This window comes from Trametes versicolor (genome assembly GCF_000271585.1).
Source record: "Trametes versicolor FP-101664 SS1 unplaced genomic scaffold TRAVEscaffold_5, whole genome shotgun sequence".
Lineage (NCBI taxonomy): Eukaryota > Fungi > Basidiomycota > Agaricomycetes > Polyporales > Polyporaceae > Trametes > Trametes versicolor.
The window spans coordinates 2104598-2123537 of record NW_007360325.1 but is presented as its reverse complement, the minus strand read 5'-3'; the positions used below and the strand labels follow the sequence as shown (position 1 = coordinate 2123537).

The 18940-nt window shown below is 57.1% G+C and overlaps 6 protein-coding genes across 6 annotated transcripts; all 6 read left to right on the top strand.

Moving 5' to 3' along the window:
* Positions 1–2654: 2654 nt before the first annotated feature.
* TRAVEDRAFT_71674 (uncharacterized protein) lies at positions 2655–4390 on the top strand (the record flags this gene model as incomplete). Its single annotated transcript, XM_008039759.1, has 13 exons — positions 2655–2815; positions 2881–2946; positions 3009–3135; positions 3193–3249; positions 3308–3326; positions 3380–3434; positions 3489–3621; positions 3675–3715; positions 3775–3853; positions 3914–3973; positions 4032–4203; positions 4258–4315; positions 4373–4390. The coding sequence occupies exons 1-13, from the start codon at positions 2744–2746 to the stop codon at positions 4388–4390; spliced, it is 957 nt and encodes a 318-aa protein (XP_008037950.1). The 5' UTR covers positions 2655–2743.
* A 632-nt stretch (positions 4391–5022) lies between these two features.
* Positions 5023–6806, top strand: TRAVEDRAFT_147827 (uncharacterized protein). The gene is made up of 13 exons (XM_008039758.1): positions 5023–5133; positions 5199–5264; positions 5323–5449; positions 5507–5563; positions 5619–5637; positions 5694–5748; positions 5804–5936; positions 5990–6030; positions 6092–6170; positions 6233–6292; positions 6347–6506; positions 6570–6627; positions 6687–6806. The coding sequence occupies exons 1-13, from the start codon at positions 5062–5064 to the stop codon at positions 6702–6704; spliced, it is 945 nt and encodes a 314-aa protein (XP_008037949.1). The 5' UTR covers positions 5023–5061; the 3' UTR covers positions 6705–6806.
* Positions 6807–7280: 474 nt separating this feature from the next.
* On the top strand, positions 7281–8534 carry TRAVEDRAFT_36998 (uncharacterized protein; the record flags this gene model as incomplete). The annotated part of the gene is made up of 10 exons (XM_008039111.1): positions 7281–7355; positions 7413–7478; positions 7543–7717; positions 7776–7794; positions 7851–7905; positions 7964–8099; positions 8160–8200; positions 8259–8337; positions 8395–8451; positions 8512–8534. The coding sequence occupies 10 exons, from the start codon at positions 7281–7283 to the stop codon at positions 8532–8534; spliced, it is 726 nt and encodes a 241-aa protein (XP_008037302.1).
* Positions 8535–9654: 1120 nt separating this feature from the next.
* TRAVEDRAFT_71672 (NCA2-domain-containing protein) lies at positions 9655–12028 on the top strand. Its single transcript, XM_008039757.1, has 5 exons — positions 9655–10129; positions 10185–11095; positions 11152–11355; positions 11409–11608; positions 11666–12028. The coding sequence occupies exons 1-5, from the start codon at positions 9721–9723 to the stop codon at positions 11973–11975; spliced, it is 2034 nt and encodes a 677-aa protein (XP_008037948.1). The 5' UTR covers positions 9655–9720; the 3' UTR covers positions 11976–12028.
* A 1826-nt stretch (positions 12029–13854) lies between these two features.
* Positions 13855–15618, top strand: TRAVEDRAFT_28743 (uncharacterized protein). The gene is made up of 2 exons (XM_008039058.1): positions 13855–14573; positions 14628–15618. The coding sequence occupies exons 1-2, from the start codon at positions 13998–14000 to the stop codon at positions 15315–15317; spliced, it is 1266 nt and encodes a 421-aa protein (XP_008037249.1). The 5' UTR covers positions 13855–13997; the 3' UTR covers positions 15318–15618.
* A 928-nt stretch (positions 15619–16546) lies between these two features.
* On the top strand, positions 16547–18524 carry TRAVEDRAFT_147816 (mitochondrial carrier). The gene is made up of 9 exons (XM_008039756.1): positions 16547–16763; positions 16819–16834; positions 16899–16921; positions 16975–17123; positions 17442–17563; positions 17619–17777; positions 17843–18011; positions 18075–18261; positions 18326–18524. Exons 1-9 carry the CDS (start codon positions 16670–16672, stop codon positions 18370–18372), a joined length of 966 nt encoding a protein of 321 aa, XP_008037947.1. The 5' UTR covers positions 16547–16669; the 3' UTR covers positions 18373–18524.
* The last annotated feature ends 416 nt before the right edge of the window (positions 18525–18940 follow it).

The following is an 18940-nucleotide window of genomic DNA, read 5'->3' as shown; positions in this document are numbered from 1 at the left end:
TAAACGACATCACGCCGCAGGCCAGCAGGTCGCGGCGGCCTCACCGCTCCATTCAGCCGTCCGTTTCTTCTCGTAAAGCGCATCTTTTAGTCACAATATCAGCTTCTTTCTCGTCCGTCACTAGCCACCACGACTCACCGACAAGGGGGAGCGCTCAGTTTTCAAGCATCCTGCACAGGTCTCAGTCCCACTCATTCGCTCTCCCTTGCCCATCCGGGGGCGCACGCGCGCGCAGACTGTTTCTACCAAGAGCAGGTCCCTTTGCTACGATCGTAGGCTCAATAGCTTATGAGGGACAGGGCAGGACGTACCTCTATATGGCGCATTACAGGAGCTTCCGACACGCTGGGAAGGAGAGAGAGTAAAGGTATGCGACAACCTTATTACGCGTCGACTAAGACTGACACAGGTCCGATTGTTCCCTACCCAGCGCTTCCTGGGTCCGCCCGGGGCTTGCTCCCACGTCCGCCCTTCTCCTGCGCCGCCTCCGCTCCTTCGGGGCCATCCACTGCGGAAAGACACGCTCGCTCGGTCCCGGCGCCTCCGCTCTCCGCCCAGGCCACAGCTCTACTTCCAGAGGCCCTCGCCAGCTCTGCTCCCTCAACGGCGTCTTCGGCTCTCGGCGCCCACCGCTACACTCTCCGGGAGGTTGGGTACCCGTCCGTCCACCTCCGGTCCCATCGCGCGCACTCTCGCGATAGGCACGCGGTCCAGGCGTCATCGAGTGGGTCATACAGCTTCCGTCAGCTTCAGATTGGGTATTCGTCGGCGCCCGCGGACCGGCTGGTTCTCCATCCTCCTCAGCGTGTCTTCGCCGGCCCGCCCCAACCCCTCGCACTTCGCGGAGTTGCTTGCGTCGGAGCACTCGCTCGTTGTCGGGCCTCGTCGGAGTCGTAGCACCACGTGAGTCCGCCCTTGCTCGTAGAAAGACCCTTCGCACTTGCGCGTCTTCGTTGTCGTTCCTTATCACGAACTCAACCTCCAGCTCATCCCTCTCCCGCTCGCCCAAGATCTTTCCCCATATCTCCAGCGGGACAGCGGCCAGCCTTCTCCGTTCCTCCGGATTCTCACTCTGCTCCTGGCGCGGTAGACAGAGGAGGTGCAGGTGGACTTGGTCGCCTACACGCAGAGGTGCTTGTGGAGAGATGGCGGTTGCATACATTGCGGTTTGAGACCCAGGCGTGGGAGGATTCTTGATGGAAAGGAGGGGCGTGACATAGACAGGGATGTAGTCCAGAGATCTCTTCCCTTCCAGAGGGCTCTCAGTTTTCTGCATCATCACAGCGGTAAGAGGAATGTAGACGTTTCTCTTTTCAGTGATTCTTACTTCTTTATAGGTCCACCCAGTCATCTTTTCCCGGCGCAGTTCAGCATCTGAGACTTTGGCGAGCACGCAGTTGTTGTATATTACGTTGGGAAGAAGCCGGCTCAGTTCCAGGGATACAGAAAGTGTGATGAGCGCGCAGCGCAGATTGGCGGAGGAGTTCCACGCCTCACACCCTCCAACACGTTTCGTAAAGGGCTTGCTTATATTTTGTCAGCTCCGTCACCTCCCCCTAGGGCCTGCCCTCCAGATCTTTTAAGCATGTCTTGAAAAGGCTAGGATCTTTTAGTGTTGCGCTACCTCCGCACGCACGTCCATTTGTCCATCATTCAGCGAACCCTCATCCAGGTTTGCAGAAAACGCACATCCCCTCCGTTTAAAAAAGGGGGATGCGCTAATCCTCGTCTTCCGTCCACTTCCCTTCAGTCATTTTATTCATACTACACCACATTCCGACCACGCCAGGTACCTACTTTCAGGGAAACACTCGTCCGCCCTCCCCGGCGTCACTTAGATAACACAATGATCGTTCCTATTGGCCTGCTCTTATCGGCGCCAAGCCATGACCAGTCTCCGCCATCACCCGGAGAAGCGCTCACACTCAGTCATTCATCCCCACACGTCTCACCGCCCGTATCGCCCGCGAACAACACCAAGTCCCGAGGGACCTCACTCCGAAGAGGCTCGCAGCGAGCTGCTTTCTACCGGTCCTCTCTCCTCGCCATCCGCCATGCTCTATGATCGAACTATACTACGTAGAGAACTCAAGCAAACCCGTTTCCAGGTATGTGGCGACCAAGTTTGATAGGATAAGTCCGCACGGAGACCGTGGGAAGAAACCACGATGGTGGTGGTTCATGGTCAAGGAGCACTCTTCCCGGCGCTAAATCCTACTCGTTAAATAGTGTGATCGTCCTCTCCCCTTCGACAAGAACACCTTCGTCTGCCTAGGGGAGACAATACCCACCCATACCTCGCAGAATCCCCTTTTTGCTGATGACTGATCGTCGCTCGTTCGCCGCTCGCGGACATTCAACGCTGGTCCGACCATCAACGTATCGCAGCACCAGCGCAACGAGCTACATATGTATGTCTACTGCCAAGTGCTAGTAAACCTCCGTGCCTCGACTCGATTATCGCTCAATTGGAAAAGGGTATTTATCGGATTATCCCCCACTATTCGCCCTTCCGGACTCCTTACGAAGGGTCTGCAACAACCTCGCTGCCGAGCACGTCATTCTATTTTCTCCGCGGCGCCCTTCCTAATACGTTACTGGATGTCCTCGGGACGTCATCTCGGCGATACTCGCGCACAACGCCTTCGTGACAGGAAACTCTCGATACAAAAGGTAGGACAGACGATGTGTACTGCAGCGTATAGACCATCGTCCCCGGCCTAGACATCACCTGAAGAGCGATATGAGGAGCTTTACTTCTCTCGTGGCCATGTCAGCGTTGGCCAGCCACGCGCTCGCCCACACCATTTTTCAGGTGAGTTTGCCCATGCACTGTTGTTTTATCTGGCGGGACTCACAAATACCATCGCTCTTCCATAGGAGCTGTACGTGAACGGAGTGGACCAAGGTCATCTCACGGGAATACGTGTCCCCGTTTACGATGGGGTATGTTCGTTATGATTCAACACTGCACACCTGGATGGCTGGCTTACAAGATCATGTCCTAGCCAATCACGGACGTGACCTCAAACGACCTCATTTGCAACGGTGGGATCAACCCGTACTACCAGCCCATTTCGAAGGCGATTATCAACGTTCCTGCTGGCTCGCCCGTCACTGCGGAATGGCACCACAGTAAGACCTCACCCTCGAGTCTAGTAAACCAAACGGGTCGTGACGTTCCACCGATAGCGCTTGATGGGGCCGACCCGAGCGATCCCGCGGACCCCGTTGACCCTGGTCACAAGGGTAAGCTATACTACACGTCTTGCGGCTGTCCATGGCTCACCGAAACGACGTTCGTTAGGGCCGGTCATGGCTTACCTGTTCGTAGCTTTCCTGACTCCTCTGAGAGTGCTTCGAACTGAGTAATTTTCAGCGCTAAGGTCAACAACGCTACCGATTTGACCGTCACAGGTCTTTCATGGTTCAAGGTCTGTATGGGCTGAGCGACATTGAATACGTCTTCTGAATGACACCGCACCTAGATCTGGGAGGATGGAATGGACAGCAACGAAGTATGGGGCACTGACCGAATGGTCGCGAACAAGGGCAAGGTCACCTTCAGCATCCCGAGTTGTATCGAAGCCGGCCAGTACCTTCTGCGCGTAGAGATGATCGGTGAGTTTCGAAGACCTTGTGTAGCTGCTTTAGTCGCTCATAATTGATGGCAGCCCTCCATGGCGCATCGAACTACCCGGGTGCTCAGTTCTACGTATGTTTTTTCTGCATGCGCTCAAAAGTCATTGGTTGATCCAGAATGACCGAATTCAGATGGAGTGCGCTCAGCTCCAAATCACCGGTGGCGGAAGCACCCAGCCCGCTACTGTCAGTTTCCCTGGCGCCTACAAGGGTGAGTCCATGTCCTCTGCGTAAACGTTGAGACGCTGATAATCCTGTTTGTGCATCGTAGGTACTGACCCCGGCGTCAAGATTAACATCTACCAGAAGTTGACCTCGTACACGATTCCGGGTAAGTCTCAGTCTACATACACACCTATCGTCACTCTCCCCTGATGACCTCTGATCAGGACCTTCGGTGTTCTCGTGCGACGGTTCTTCCGCCCCCGCTCCTGCTCCTTCTACAACAGCCGCCATCCCGCCGCCCCCGTCCAGCCCTGCGACCCCCGTGTCGACGCCTGTGGCGTCTCCTACGAGTGCCTCTGGAACCGTGGCCCACTATGGGCAGTGCGGCGGCTTGACGTGAGTCCTCGCCGCGGTATGCATGGTGACTATACTGATCAAATGAGCTTACAGCTACAGCGGACCGACTGCATGCGAGGCTCCTTTCGCTTGCGTGGCTTCGGGTCAATATGTGAGTACTTTCCGCTGCTTCATAGTGACCAAGTCACTGAGATAGTTTAACCTCTAGTACAGCCAGTGTTTGTAAATTGGTCAGGGAGAGCTTGCGTGACAAGGGGTCTGAGCTATTCTGTGTTGTATCGGCATCCGTTGTTCAACTGTTACATTGACGTTTCCAACCTAAGGCGCTAGTCGTGAGCAGGCCTCCTGCGGGGTACCCCGTGGGGACTTAGAGTGCTTCGGCATACAACTCAAATGCCAACCCGGGACGACATCAGGCACCGTTCATTCCTTCGTCGAGCCTGCCGGGCCTGCCACGGACTTCACGAAAGCTCCAGTACAGTAAGCTCCATTGAGCATTTCTGGCTCGATATCTTCAATGAATAGGAAGAGGATATATATCGGAACATCCCCCGCACTCCACCCCGCCTGACCCCTTTCGGAACAGCTCTGCAACAACCTCGCTGCCGAGCGCGTTGCTGAACGTTCTTCACGTTTCTCCGCCGCTCCCTCGAGGGCGGATATGGGCTCGACCCCACGTTGCTGGACAGAATACCGTGTGTTTGTGCCTGGCACAGCGCATTCACGAAGGGCGGCGCGCTGACAAGGTATGTCCACGAGACGTCATCTTGGCGATCCTCGCGCGCGACATACCGCCCCTGACAGGACTCTTTGCAGATATAAAGGCTTGTCGAGATGAACTGTACGGGCCGCAGCACAGTCCGCCGTCCTCGATCGAAACATTACTCGTGGAGCAGCATGAAAGGCTTCGCTTCTCTCGCCGCCCTCTGCGCATTGGCCAGCCCCGCGTTCGCGCACACCATCTTCCAGGTGAGTTTATCCGCGTTCTGGCGCCTTCTGCGGGGGTATTTACCTATGCCTGTTCTCTTCCGTAGGAGCTGTACGTGAACGGAGTGGATCAAGGGCACCTCACCGGAATCCGTGTCCCGGACTATGACGGGGTATGTCTATTGTCGTATATCCGACGACTCTGCGATTGCTCATGAGGGTGCATGATAGCCCATTACGGACGTGACCTCCAACGATGTCATCTGCAACGGCGGCATCAACCCCTACCACCAGCCTATTTCGAAGGCGATCATCAATGTGCCGGCTGGTTCGCCTGTGACTGCTGAATTCCACCACAGTAAGATATCGTGGTTATATCCTGTGAACTACTTCGCTGACGATATTGGGCTCGCAGCGCTTGCTGGAGCTGACCCGAGCGACTCTGCCGACCCCGTTGACCCCAGCCACAAGGGTGAGCTTAACAGAATTATTCGCATTGTAACGTCGCTCACGAACTCTTCTGTTAGGGCCCGTTATGGCTTACCTGTTAGTTTTGTTCGTGATGTATTTCGAGCTAGGCCGTATACTTACGAGATCACTAGCGCGAAAGTCAACAACGCTACCGACATGACCGTCACTGGTCTTCAGTGGTTCAAGGTGTGCAAAGATCCTGCCGACCTCCGAAGTTTCTCCTGGCTGACATGCCGCATAGATCTGGGAGGACGGAATGGACAGCAGCCAAGTGTGGGGCGTTGACCGTATGATCGCGAACAAGGGCAAGGTCACATTCAGCATCCCGAACTGTATCGAAGCTGGCCAGTACCTGCTCCGCGTGGAGATGATCGGTAGGTTGTTGACAGTTCCGCGTGGTCGCATCGTTATTGATGGTTTACCGCAGCTCTGCACGGTGCCTCAAGCTACCCTGGTGCTCAACTCTACGTACGAACCTCCGCGTATTTCTGCGAGATCTAATGCTGACAGCGTGACTCCCACCTTGCAGATGGAGTGCGCTCAACTCCAGATCACCGGCGGCGGCAGCACCAAACCCGCTACTGTCAGCTTCCCTGGTGCATACTCGGGTGAGTTAAGCGAATTCTGCGCCGCCAAGCGCACTACTCACGATGCGGTGCACAACCCTTAGGAACCGACCCGGGCATCAAGATTAACATCTACCAGAAGCTGTCGTCGTACACTATCCCTGGTGCGTCCCGGTTGACGAACCCGACGTCTCGCTCCACTAACGAATTCCCACTAGGACCTTCGGTGTTCTCGTGCAACGGCCCGTCCGCCCCCGCCCCGTCTACGTCTGCTCCTTCTCCGCCGTCCATCCCGATAACCCCGGTATCAACTCCTGCATCGACCCCCACGGGCGCCGCAGGAACTGTTGCGCACTACGGCCAGTGCGGCGGAGCGACGTAAGTCCTCTGCGAAGCACGAGTCGTGCGGGGAGTGTCAACTGACGACCTGCCGGCGAATAGCTACAGCGGACCGACTGCCTGCGAAGCTCCTTTCACTTGCGTCACGTCAAGCCAATACGTGAGTGGTTTTGGTTAGACCATCCACAAGTGTGTCGCTGAAATCCCTCTCACTTGCAGTACAGCCAGTGTCTTTAGTTGAGCGAGAAAGGATAGAGTATCGCGAGCGCCGGGGTTCCGCAATATTCCGCGTTGTATTGGTGTTTGGTCGTTACGTTAACTTCTCTAAGCTAAAGCTGCAGTCACGAGTGATACAACCGCACTTGCATGCGCCCAAATCCTCGGAGTACCGCGCAAGAACTTCGCTCCATGTCCTCCTGCAGGCTTGCGCCTGGTCAGACATCGCGCTCGAACTACGATCCGCGATTCATGCCGTACCGCTCGGTCGCCAAGCCGTGCAAGAAGGGCGTCCCGCTACTTCTCGCCCGCCGTCCGATGAGAGCCCGCATCCCTCAAAAGGAAAGCTCCACCTGGACCACGGTCCATCATATGACAAGAAGGGCTTCTTCCGCCTCTTCAGTCCTCCGGGCCGTCACCGCGAAGGTGAGGTTCGCGAACGATGTCATACCGCACGAGAGGTACGGACCCGAGTGTCTGCGACGGTACATCGGAGGTACCTCTACATGGGCCGCGGTATAAGAGAGCCAGCGCCGCGGCCGTGGTCATTCACTGCATCGTGACAGCTCGCCGCAGATACAGACCCAGCGCTCAGCCATGAAGACATCCTTCGCCTCTCTCGTCGCCCTCGTCCTTACCGCTAGCTCGGTCAGCGCCAGGACAGTGTTCTCGGTAAGTTCTGTCGGTCGTCGTCCATAGTCGTATCTCGGACTGACCAAGTCTTGACAGGCCATCGCGGTAGACGGTGTCGAGCAAGGCCATGGCGTCGCTGTTCGCGTTCCCTCCGCCAATACCGTGCGGCATTGTCTCCTCTCAATCGTCTTGCACATGTTCTGATAGCGTTTCCTCTTTCATGCAGCCCGTGACGGACATCTCCTCCCCCTCCATCATCTGCAACACGGGCTTCATTCAACCCGTCTCGAGCGCTGTGGCTTCGGTCCCCGCTGGAGGCGTCGTCTCTGCAGAGTTCCACCGCACGTCCGCCGGCTACATCGGCCCTGACCCCGCTGACCCTCTGGACCCCACGAACAAGGGTGAGTCAGAGCGTCCGTATATGCGGAACATAAACTCACCATGCAATCCATGTATCAGGCCCTGTCATTGCTTACCTGTGGGTAGACCGGTTAGCCAATTTATACCTGATGCATGTACTCATGCTCTGCTCAGGGCTTCCATCCCCGACGCCACTCAGACGGACGTGTCCGGCCTCAAGTGGTTCAAGGTGAGCGAACCGTCTTCCGCTTTTGGATATCGACACTGAGCCCGCTATGTCTATGCAGATCTTCGAAGACGGGCTGAACCCCCAGACGCACCAGTGGGGCTCGGACCACTTGTTCAACAGCGGCGGATTTGCCAACGTCACTATCCCGTCCTGCATCGAGGCTGGACAGTACCTCCTTCGCGTAGAGTCCATTTGTAAGTAATTCTTGCGTCATACCTCGCCAGCCGCTAGAGCCTGACTGGGTATGTGCATAGCTTTGTCTTCGGCCACCTCCTACCCTGGCGCGCAGTTCTTCGTGAGTTCATTAATTGCGCACGCTGTGTACAATATGTTGACATCATCGCTCTTCTTAGATGAGCTGTGCCCAGCTTGAAGTCACCGGCGGAGGCAACGCGTCTCCCGCGACTGTCTCCTTCCCGGGAGCTTACACGCGTAAGCTCAACTTAAGTCTTTGGTTCACGAAACTTTACTTATCCAAAGATTCTTTAGCGACGACCCCCGGTATCACCGCCAACATCTACGGCGACTCTACGTACACTGTTCCCGGTGAGTTATGGCCTTATTTTGCTATTCGACTCGATTATCGATACCATGGGCGATTTTTAGGACCCGCTGTCTTCCAGTGCTGAACTTGAAAACGAGCCGGAGGCGAAGGCTCCGAGTAGTAGAATTCATAGCATTGGATGGAGTGTATGCGGTATGGATTATGACATGCTACAATATGACATAGAATGCCGTGGCCCGTGAACTAGCTGGCGAGAGACACAACATCTTGAGCATGAGGTCCTGACACAGCAGGTGTGGCACAATTACGACCGCGCGAAGCACGTTTGGTATGTACCCGACGCATTTAAGGTTCTGTGAGCATTGATTAGAAACGATGCCAGAAGGATTGTGGCGCACCATCGGTTTGGTGCAGATGCCACAACTCGATCTTTTACTCGGGTTGTAGACGATCGAGTTCTGTCTTCCTATGCACCTCATGCGCTTCTTTATATTTCACACTCGCCCAGGATCCACTTCGGCTTGAGGTCCCAATTTATTTCCAAATGATTTGTTCTCCTACTACACTCATTTCGCACGCTCATGAGCTAGTATACCAGTTTAGTGTAATAAATACTAAGTAGACCACACTCAAGTTTTTCACTGGCAGAAGCGAGACCACTGCGGGGCAGCACACTACAGTGAGACCCAGTACTGCAAACTACACCCGAGCTGCGGCGGAGAGACCATGCCTAGAACTGTGGGGCTTTTGGTTGCCTCTGGGAGTATCGTTGACACCTCGTCACCCGTGCGATCAAGCATGTTTTGCAATCACGTTCGTTGCGTGAAGGAGTGCTTTCTCTATCTTTAGAAAGAGGTGATTACTGCCCCATATAGGATCAATTATGACATGTGTCCAACGTATATGGAAGCACAAAAATGGGCTGGATGCCTCGATCGTGATTAAACCCGAAGCTGCGTCGTTTAAAAGACAGAGTCTCCCCATTCACTCGACCGCAAATATTGATTCCCCTCCCCCCTGCACATCGAATCCCCCAACTCTCCCAATAGTTCTTCAAAAATTCGCTCTCTAATGCAGCTACGACCTCCGGCTCTCCTTCAATTAATCTCGCGCCCTTGTCAACGAGCTGGTGAGTGATTCTTGAACACTTGCCTTTTTAAGATGATCGCGCATGCGCGCCTCATGCGCCTATGACGCAGGAGGCGGCATGAACTCCGTCGTCCAAGACGACGGTAGACCCAGTCAGACTTTCTATCTCACCTGCGCCCTGCCTGACTATGAACTGAACTTAGCTCGATAAAACCTTGGACATGTCGACATTCATCGCACCTCTTGTCGCGAACCTCTCGCAGAAGGCGCTACCACCGACTCTCCCGACGTCAGGCGGGGAGGTTCACCTCGAAAGCGCGTCCACCCGCACCAAAGAGAATCTACGCGAGCTGTTCGTCAAGCTCGAGCAGTCCACTTCTCCAGAGTCTCTCAAGGAATGCATCGACGCGCTGCAGACACTGGAGCACCACGAGCAGCTATTGTCCGCTCAAGCTGCCGACGGAGAGGAACAGACCCTGCGCCGTGCAATCCTTGCGAGGGTTGCGCTCGGCCTGTATGCGCAGGCATTGACCGCGTACCTGGACGAAGCTGGCGAAGCTGAGGCAGAGCTGGAATGGTGGAGTGAGCTTGGGCGGTCGCGAAGGTATACCGCGTATTACCTTCTACAAAGTGCGTCCAACACACCGAAACATTGTCATCTCCATATTGACGGGGTTTTGGTTAGCACTACCGTTACGCGTAGCCAACCTCTCCAGACTCGTGCTCTCAACGCTCAGGTCACACAATATCCCCTTCCACCTCTCTGTCCTCAAACCATCATCGCTCCGCCAGCTTTTCCCCTCAAGCGGCACCCTACGACCCAATGCGCTCACGCTAGCCCTATTTCCGCATTTGCACCACCAGCCTTATAGCATCGCGCTAACAACCGCCAGCCTACCCCATGATCTCCCGCTTACCACGTCTCCGAGCAAGGCCGTCAGCTCCGTATGCAACGCGTTTTTCCAAACTCTTTCTGGCGTCGCGCGAGCGGGCGCCCAGGTTGCGACACTTCCTGTGGAGCTCGCGCGAGGAGAATGCACCTTCAAGAGGAGAGAGCTGGCGCGGATCCGTGACGAGCGAGCGGAGGTCCTCGGCGCTCTCGTGGAGTTGCGCGACCGCCTCTCTTCCGCGCTCGTGAACGAGCATAACGACGGAGCGCTGGCTGGAATTTCCGAGTTCACAGCGTTTTTGCAGAGCATAATCGACGACGAAGACGCTGCCTCGCATATAGTCGGTGTTGATGTTTCCGCGCGGGGTGTGGTGGAGTCCCTGTCGGTGCTAGCGAATGTCACGCTGCCGTCGCACATCTCTCTCCACAGCGCTGAGCTTAAGTCTGGCGAGCTCCGCAGGCCTTCGCGCCTGACTCTGCTCTGGCCCAAACTGGTCTTCCTACCCCCTTTGGCGCTGTACGCCATACGCACGGCCTATGCATCGCGTGCATCCCTAGAGGATCTGGCCAGAGATGCTATCGACACTGCAAGAAGCTTCTGGGAGAGCTGGATCCTCGAACCTTTACGTGGGATCGTCAAAACGGTCCGCGCGGGGCACGACGATGGGGTGATAGTGACGAAGGAGAGCGTTCGCGCTGACCTTGACGTGCGTTTGCGAAATCCTCAATCCCTTTACCGTACTGAGCGCTGACGCCGTGGTAGTCGCTAGAGCGGATGACGCTGGCGTTAGCGCAGGAGAAACTGCACTACGCCCAACCGGAGCTCGCCGCTCTCTCACAGCAGGTGCAGATGGGCGACCTTACCGCGGTGATGCAAATCTACGAGGAGGACATCAAGAGCCCTCTACGGTCGGCGGTCCAGGGTACTCTCCTTCGATCATTATTCATCCAGGTGCAGAAGGCCAAGGTCCGTTATATATTCTTCGGGGATTGTGCGGACATTGACGCTTCGCCTCGTAGGTTGACATCAACCAGGCCCTCTCCGGCATCGACAAGCTGCTCAAATCACAAGAGCTCACGTTTGCGTTCGTGGGTGTCGCGCCCGCGCTCGCGATCGTGTACGCCTTTGCGGGCTATCTGCGCAATCTATGGTCCGGCGGGAAGGGTCGTGGGCGCTACGGCGGTAAGGCGAAGCGCGGTAGCGTCTGGGTCACCGTCAGGTCCGTCCACCCACTTTCCATTCGTCGCGGCAGTCTGACCATGGCCCGTTTCTTTAGGCGCATCGAACGCCTCCTGATCGCCCATCCGGAATCGCATCATCGCCGAGCGCATTCTAAGGCCGTCAGCAACTCCTCCCCCTCGACTGTCTCCCCTTTGACATCCGGTCTCCTCTTGCTGTCGGTGACCCACCTGCGCAAGTACGCTGAGACGACATTACCCGCGAACTCGCGTCTGCGCGAAGGCTTCCTGGACGACGTGGCGGACCTGGAGGATCCGACGCTGGGACGCGCGGAGAAGCTGCGTGTGGTGGATAGAATGTGGCGTTCCTGGGGCGAAGTGCTGGGATGGAGCCGCGTCGCTGCCTGAGTAGGTGGCGGACATGGAGTTCTGTGACGGTAGATAGCCGCCAGGAGAACGGCAGGAATCCAGATGAGTCCTTTCGTTCAGATGTGAAGACAGAGCGGAGATTAGTCTCGTCACCAGACGGTATAATTAGATCGCTCCTTTTTGGGACAGGGACAAGGCAGAGGGAGAGGAGCAAAAACTATACCGTCTGGTGGAATTCGGACATGAGGGGTGGGGGGTTGTCACGCTCGCGCGACAGCGAAGCCTGTCAGCCTGTCAAACGCGCCTCGACGCGTCCCGATCGAGCACCCGCCCCCGCTAGAATGAGGCGGCCTCCGTGGTTGTTTGCAACTATATGCTTCCCGCGCGGTTCACACCAGTACGGGGTTATGTCAGGCAGCTCGCGAGACCACGCGCGTACCCTGATTTCGCATTTAGGAGCGAAAATCGGCGGCTTGGATTATTTGTGCATATAATACCCATCGTATTCGCTGCACGCCTCGAGACGGACTGACGAGAGGTTTTGAATGCTTCGCAAAGCGGTGCCTATATTCTCGCGCACGTTTTGTCCTCTGAGAAATATCGTTCGGGACTGCGCGCGGGGGTCTATCGCAGAAAGCACACTAAGGTCGGCGACAGAGGGCGGGAGGCTGCAGAGTCGAGAGTTGTCGCGCGCACGTCCAGGTGGAGCGAGAGTGACCGGGTGTGACAGCCCCCCACCCCTCTATACGAAAGCCACCAGACGGTATAGGTGGGTCTCTGCGCGGGTTTCTGTCTTTCCTGTCCCGATTTGGAAGAAACCGCGCGACCCCCGAATACCGGCTGGTGACGAGACTAAGCGGAGATGACTGCCAAGCCCAGGGACCATTGTGTCTTCGGGAGGGATGCCTTTTTGGGGTAGGTACGCATCAAGGGCGGAGCGGCGGATAGCCTCATGGCTACCACATCGGACGGGCTCTCGCCCTCGTACGACCGCAGCGCCTTCTTACCCAGGCCATTGCGGACCGTGTTCTCCTCGGGTAACGCTCTCGGACTCTCGGGCCTGAGTTTTCATTTAGTTTGACTGATGTTGACGTGGACCTGCTCCGGTAACGGGGACTCAAGAGACGGGCTCTCGCGCTCCGTCGCCTTATTAGGGCATTTGGCGGAACCGCCTGCGGGGCTAACTGCAGCTGACCAGGCTTCCTTGTCGTCCTCGACCGCCTTGACACACCGCCGACACATCCGTTCGGATCGTCCGGCGCACGAGCCGGACGCGTGCGCCTTTGCCTTCTGGGGCGTTCCCCGTTGCCCCCTCGAATCATGCACAATTCCCACCGAAGACAGTGCGTGCCCACTCCACGCGTCCTTCGTAGCTCTATTCCTGCCGCGCCGATGGCCTGCGGTGAGAACATACTGGAGCCGAAGCCGCTGCGGGGTGTTGGGGGTGCGCGTTCGGTGCCACGATCAATGGGCTGGTGCGTGTTTCGAGGCCCGCGGCCTGGCAGAAGTGTTGGGCTAGGGCGGGACATGTGAGCTTACCCCGCACTTCCCCAGACCTTCCCATCCTTCTCGTTCGAACGCCCTCGCCTGCTGACGCACACGCGCTAATCATACGATTACTTCCCTCGGACTGCGACCTGAACTCAAATAGAGCCCTCTCGCAGGGGCTGGCTCGCACTCCCAGTTCGTGCTTTCGCCACACCCTGCCTCCCACCCTCATCCTCTCTGCGTCTCTCCGACTTGAGAGTCTACTCTCGAACACTCCTGCACTCGGAGTTAGCACATCCCACCAACCCAAACAGGCGCACAGCCACCGGAGCGACCTGCTTAGGTGAGTGGGCCCGTCCGGGAGTGATTACGCATTTACCGATCGCGCCCTCTGCGGCCGTAGTCACCCTCTGCCGCCCCGCGCACCCCATCGACTATAAGGCGACGTCCACGACAGCTCGTGTGCACCTTCTGCCCCGACGCACTGTAGAAGCGATAACCGCTCTACCCGCATTTCTGTTCCTGATTTCCAGAACGCTTCCGAGGATACATACCAACATCCAGATAGCCAACATGCCGATTGCGACCGAGGTTTCGCCCCGCGGCTCGTGCGCAACGGAGAGCCAGCCGCTCCGCCAAATCGTCACGCAGGATCTCCAGCGCGGATCCCCCGCACCCCGGTTCGAAGTCGAGAAGCCGCGCGGCCGCTCGCTGTCCCCCGTGCGCTCGCGTGTAGCCGCCGCGCAAGCGGCCGCACATGCACCTGCGCCCGCACCCGTTCCCGCCCCCACTTTCGCGTCCGCCTCCACCTCGACAACCACATCCGCGAGCGCATCCACATCAACCCCGGCGCCTGTGGAGAAGTACGTCGCGCCGCCGCTCACATGGCGCACTGCTGCTCAGGACGCGAAGGCGGGGATCTACTACACCAAAGACGAGTTTCCGTCCTCGAGCTTCCTGCCCCCGCCGTTCTCGCGCGAGCCGGTCCAGGTGCACGGCGGCGAGCGCGTCGAGGTGCTCCAGGAGGTCGACGAGTATGCCGTGCGCGTGCGTGTTCTCAGGACCGGTATGACGGGCCTGATTCCGGCGTGGAACACGGAGGGAGCGCTGGACAGGCTGACAAGGATCAACACGGCGTTCAACGAAGCAGTACGTCACACGCGCAATCATATCCCGGCCGCGACTGACTTTGGCTGTTTACAGGCCACCTGCCCTACTGAAGCTCGCGCACTCCGGCGTCGCTTCAGCGAGTCCGCGGCCGTAAGCCACAACTCGGAAGACACCCACTACCCCAGTCCAACGCCGTCCGCGGACCCCTCCCTGGCGCACGTGCACTCGCGCTGCATCTCGTTCACCACGCGCGTCCGTTTCGGCGAGTTCTACGCAAACCCGAGCGCCTTCGAAGACTCCTCGAGCTCGGACTCGGATGACCCGGATACCCCGCAGTCGCCGTCGGAGCCGGATGCCGCGCGCGGACGTAAGCTGCTGTACGCATGCGCAGAGCCCGGCGTGTACCGCGCGCCCTCGCGCACGCTCGAAGGTGGAATCTCCGCACGGTCACAGTCGGCGGCGCGCAAGTCGGTGGTATTCCCGAAGACCGAGCGGCCGCAGGTTGTGTTCCGGTACCCATCGGAGGAGCTGGTGGAAGTGCTCCACGAGGAGAAGCGCGAGGGCTCCGTCGAGGAGGAGGATGAGGACGACGAGGAGTGGTGGTGGCATGGGTGGGAGGAGCCTCTGGAGGAGTCCGACTCCGAATCCGCCGCAGAGGAAGAGCAGCGCGGGCGGACGTTGGAGGCGAAGACGACCGCGGGGGGCGCGGATGCGATGCAAGGTGTTGTCGACCAGGACGGCCTTTCGCGTTGGCTCGTCGCTATCCAGGAGGAGGAGCAATAATGGCTCTCACTCCTATTCCGCCCTCCCATATCCCAACACACCCTCGTCGCGCCCGCGGATGACTAGGGAGAAAAGCCGGTCGCCAGTGCAGCAAAATGCACTTCGACGGGCCTTGCTCCGCATTCACGCATATTTGAATTTTTGCTTGGGCTTGCGCACGGACATACCAATGTACATATACGATCCCCCACCCGCACCAGACCCCTGTACATATGCTTTTGCTCTCGCGCTCTTGACACTGTTGTACCAACTCCTACTCGTAGCTATTTATACCCTAATGAACATTTTGTCTTGCATTTCTCCAACACACGGTCATCCGTAGACACTGGGGGCCGCCGTCCGTGTAAAGCCCAGTTAAACGTTGATCGTATGAGAATGTCAAGTGACATCCCTTTGCCTGACTGGCCCATCCTGATCGTGTTCGAAAAATGACAAGCACAACGGGCAAAGGCCTTATACAGATATTTACTAGTCTGGCTTGCTTGTATTTCTGATATGCGTCGACTGTATATCCAACAAAGAACTATGTTACACGCCATTAAAGTCTCTGTTGACAATCAGTGGAATACCAGACAGGCAAGTTGTCTTTGTGTCGTTTCAAATGATGCTACGGCTTGCAGAGACGAGGAGTTTCTGTGCCATGTCCACATCACAGACATTTCGAACGCCCGGATATTCTGCATGCCTATATTATTTCCTTTTCATATCTGCGCATGCGTATGGGGAGGCCAGAAATGGTCCTAATATACCGAAGATATGTCACTGTTCTCCATTGCAGAAAACATTAGTATATTCCCACAGAATGCAAGCAAGCCGACCAGATTTAGGACACATCTAGACGCCGCTGGGTACGAGCTTTGCCTGCCGTTAATTCCACTCGGCATCTGCTGCGACTCCGAGTCGGAGCGGGTTCGGACTGTTATGCCGTCGAAGCGGCGCTGCCGTCGGAGCGCAGCTCTTGTTTCTGCGTCTGCACCTGCAGAGGACGTTTCAGACCTGAGACCGCATCGAAATGTACGAAGAACGCATACGATATATCGTCGACAATTGCGTGTATACAACTTCAAATCTCGCATAAGCACTCGTGCAAAGTAGGAACGGCATGCCCCGAACCAATCGATCCCGGGCGTTCAGTAGAACATGACGTCAGTGTGGCGGACGAACACGCTTCCCGTCTGTGCCCGACTCGCGTGCTGAGCGCCTTCGGAGCTGCTCCCTCCGAACGCGGACGCTATTCAGCTCGCCATGCGCGCCCAGTGCTCTTCTTAATACACCCATCATCTACTTCGCAGTTACGCCAGAACTCCCCGACCTGCAAATCTAGACGTTGTGAACCTCAGAGAAGAAACATCATGTCTAGCAAAGAGGCAGACAGTCCGAAAGCGCGGACGCCCTTCGTGGTCCCCCAATTTACCGCGAAGGACTACACGTCCTTCTTTCTCGCAGGTGTGTATTTTTCTTTTGCTATCACGCATTTTTACTCCCTCTGATCACACAATAGGCGCACTATGTTGCACGTACGTCCTATAGGCTCGTAGGGAGACGTCTCGCGCATGCTCATACGCGTTTCCTTATCTTTAGGGTTACTCATGGTGGAATGACACGTAAGTACGCTCTATGCATAGACGAATATGGCCACTGAACGCGCGGTCGGCAGCTATCGATGTCGTGAAGACGCGCATCCAGGTCGACCCGTCGATGGCGCGGCTGTCCTTGCTCTCCGGCGGGCGGAGAATCATCGCGCAGGAAGGCCCCGCGGCGCTCCTTACTGGATTTGGCCCTACTGCGGTAGGCTACCTCGTACAGGTACGTACTCCACTACGTGGTGGGATCCCGAGAGTAGAGGACAGACCAGTTAGCCGAGGCCGCCGCATGTGAGGCGTTCCACTCTTACATGTGAGGGTGGAACGCCGCCCAGCACAGCTCCGAAAATTGGTGGCTTGGCTCCCGAAGTATTCTCTCATCTTTTAATAATGGTTTGGAAACCGAAAATCCCCGTTGGCTGGACAGCCAGATACCTGCTATAGCACCTATCTGGACTCCCATCTAGTATTGGCCTTTCTATCTTACTCTCTCGCATTGTGCGCGTCTTCGTTACTGATCATAGTAATCACACGTCACTAGGGAGGGGCAAAATTCGCTGGGTATGAGTTCTGGAAGAAACAGTTTGTCCAGATCGCAGGTGACCAGGACACCGCTGTCAAGTACCGCACCGCCATCTACCTCGGCGCGTCCAGTGTGGCAGAGTAGGCAAACCTCCGATGTTCGCCGCGTCCGAATGAGCTGACTTGCGTTTGCCAGATTCTTCGCTGACATCCTTCTTACGCCCCTGGAGGCGACACGTATTCGGCTCGTATCCCAGAGGCACTACGCAACAGGGCTCATGACGGGATTCGCGCGCCTCGCGCGTGAAGAAGGCGTCTCAGGGCTGTATGCTGGATTCCTGCCTATCCTTTGCAAGTACGTACCCTGCTACCGCAGTTCCGCCGCCCGCGAGCGCTGTAATGACAGCCTTCGGACCATAGACAGATCCCCTACGCCATCGGGCAGTTCACGGTGAACGAGTTCTGCCACGAGCTGGCGTTCCGCAACATGTCGGAGGAGACGAAGCGCACGCTGAGCGGGCCTGCGGCGTTCGGGATCTCGCTCGGGAGCGGGATTATCGCGGGTTTCGCGGCTGCCATCCTCAGCCAGGTGCGTGTCTCGCCACGGCGCATGCCAACTCTCCCTTTAGGGCATACTCCTGACCCCGAGTAGCCCGCGGACACGCTTCTCTCGCAGATTAACAAGGGCCATGGCCCAGAGGGGTCGATGCCGCACCGTCTGAAGGTGCTCGCGCAGCAAGCTGGGTTCCGCGGCCTCTTCGCTGGCCTGGGCCCGAGGATGATCATGACCGCCGGACTCGTGTCCGGGCAGTTCCTCCTGTACGACGTCGTCAAGCACGGTGAGTGTCTAGTAGCTAACGCTGCCGGTGTGGACTGCTGCTGACATATCTGGGGCCGCTGCAGCGTTGAGCGCACCGCCTGGCTTGGAGATCCATAAGGAGGCCCAGTAGGCGGCTGAGGCGTATAACGGAGCGCGGACTCCCAAGAGCGCTTGTTTCAGGACCGTGACTTTGGCAGGTGGAACGATGTACGCGTAGCGCGGTGGGTCCACGACTCCACGGACTGTTGCTTTGGATATAGATTCCGGCACCTTGAAAATCAACTGGCGAAGCAAGGCTTGGAGTCCAGGCGCGGTCGGGGCGCTCCGTGTGTCCTGGACACCAGGTCAGCGCGTGAGTGTCATGTTGCCTTCGCGAAGTCCGCGGCATCCATCGTTTGAAGGCGATGGCATCGTTTTGAATGAAGGGAAGGTGCGGAGATGATGCGTAGCGACGATGACACTGCATTCTGTACAGCGCCGGGTGGAGGTGGACTGCTCCGGGCGGCCTGTCTATCGGACGCGAGTGCCCTTTCCCGTAACATCTAGGACGCTGAGGTGGGCTGTGCTCCAAGGCCATATGTCTGCAGCACTGGTGCGTCCTGCGTTTTCGTCAGTGGATACGTACTGAGTCCACTTCGCGGCGTAGTGCTGTCTACGTAGGTTAAGTCCACCACGACTCTCACATATCTGCCAAGCAA

Bases quoted from the DNA above. Each gene is read 5' to 3' on its own strand.
- TRAVEDRAFT_147827 (XM_008039758.1), top strand. From the start codon at position 5,062: ATGAAAGGCTTCGCTTCTCTCGCCGCCCTCTGCGCATTGGCCAGCCCC. The intron at 5,937-5,989 runs GTAGGTTGTTGA...GGTTTACCGCAG, and splicing joins GCTCCGCGTGGAGATGATCG to CTCTGCACGGTGCCTCAAGC. The intron at 6,171-6,232 runs GTGAGTTAAGCG...CACAACCCTTAG, and splicing joins CTTCCCTGGTGCATACTCGG to GAACCGACCCGGGCATCAAG.
- TRAVEDRAFT_71672 (XM_008039757.1), top strand. From the start codon at position 9,721: ATGTCGACATTCATCGCACCTCTTGTCGCGAACCTCTCGCAGAAGGCG. The intron at 10,130-10,184 runs GTGCGTCCAACA...GGTTTTGGTTAG, and splicing joins CGCGTATTACCTTCTACAAA to CACTACCGTTACGCGTAGCC. The intron at 11,096-11,151 runs GTGCGTTTGCGA...ACGCCGTGGTAG, and splicing joins GCGTTCGCGCTGACCTTGAC to TCGCTAGAGCGGATGACGCT.
- TRAVEDRAFT_28743 (XM_008039058.1), top strand. From the start codon at position 13,998: ATGCCGATTGCGACCGAGGTTTCGCCCCGCGGCTCGTGCGCAACGGAG. The intron at 14,574-14,627 runs GTACGTCACACG...GGCTGTTTACAG, and splicing joins ACACGGCGTTCAACGAAGCA to GCCACCTGCCCTACTGAAGC.
- TRAVEDRAFT_147816 (XM_008039756.1), top strand. From the start codon at position 16,670: ATGTCTAGCAAAGAGGCAGACAGTCCGAAAGCGCGGACGCCCTTCGTG. The intron at 17,564-17,618 runs GTAGGCAAACCT...TGCGTTTGCCAG, and splicing joins GGCGCGTCCAGTGTGGCAGA to ATTCTTCGCTGACATCCTTC. The intron at 18,262-18,325 runs GTGAGTGTCTAG...GGGCCGCTGCAG, and splicing joins GTACGACGTCGTCAAGCACG to CGTTGAGCGCACCGCCTGGC.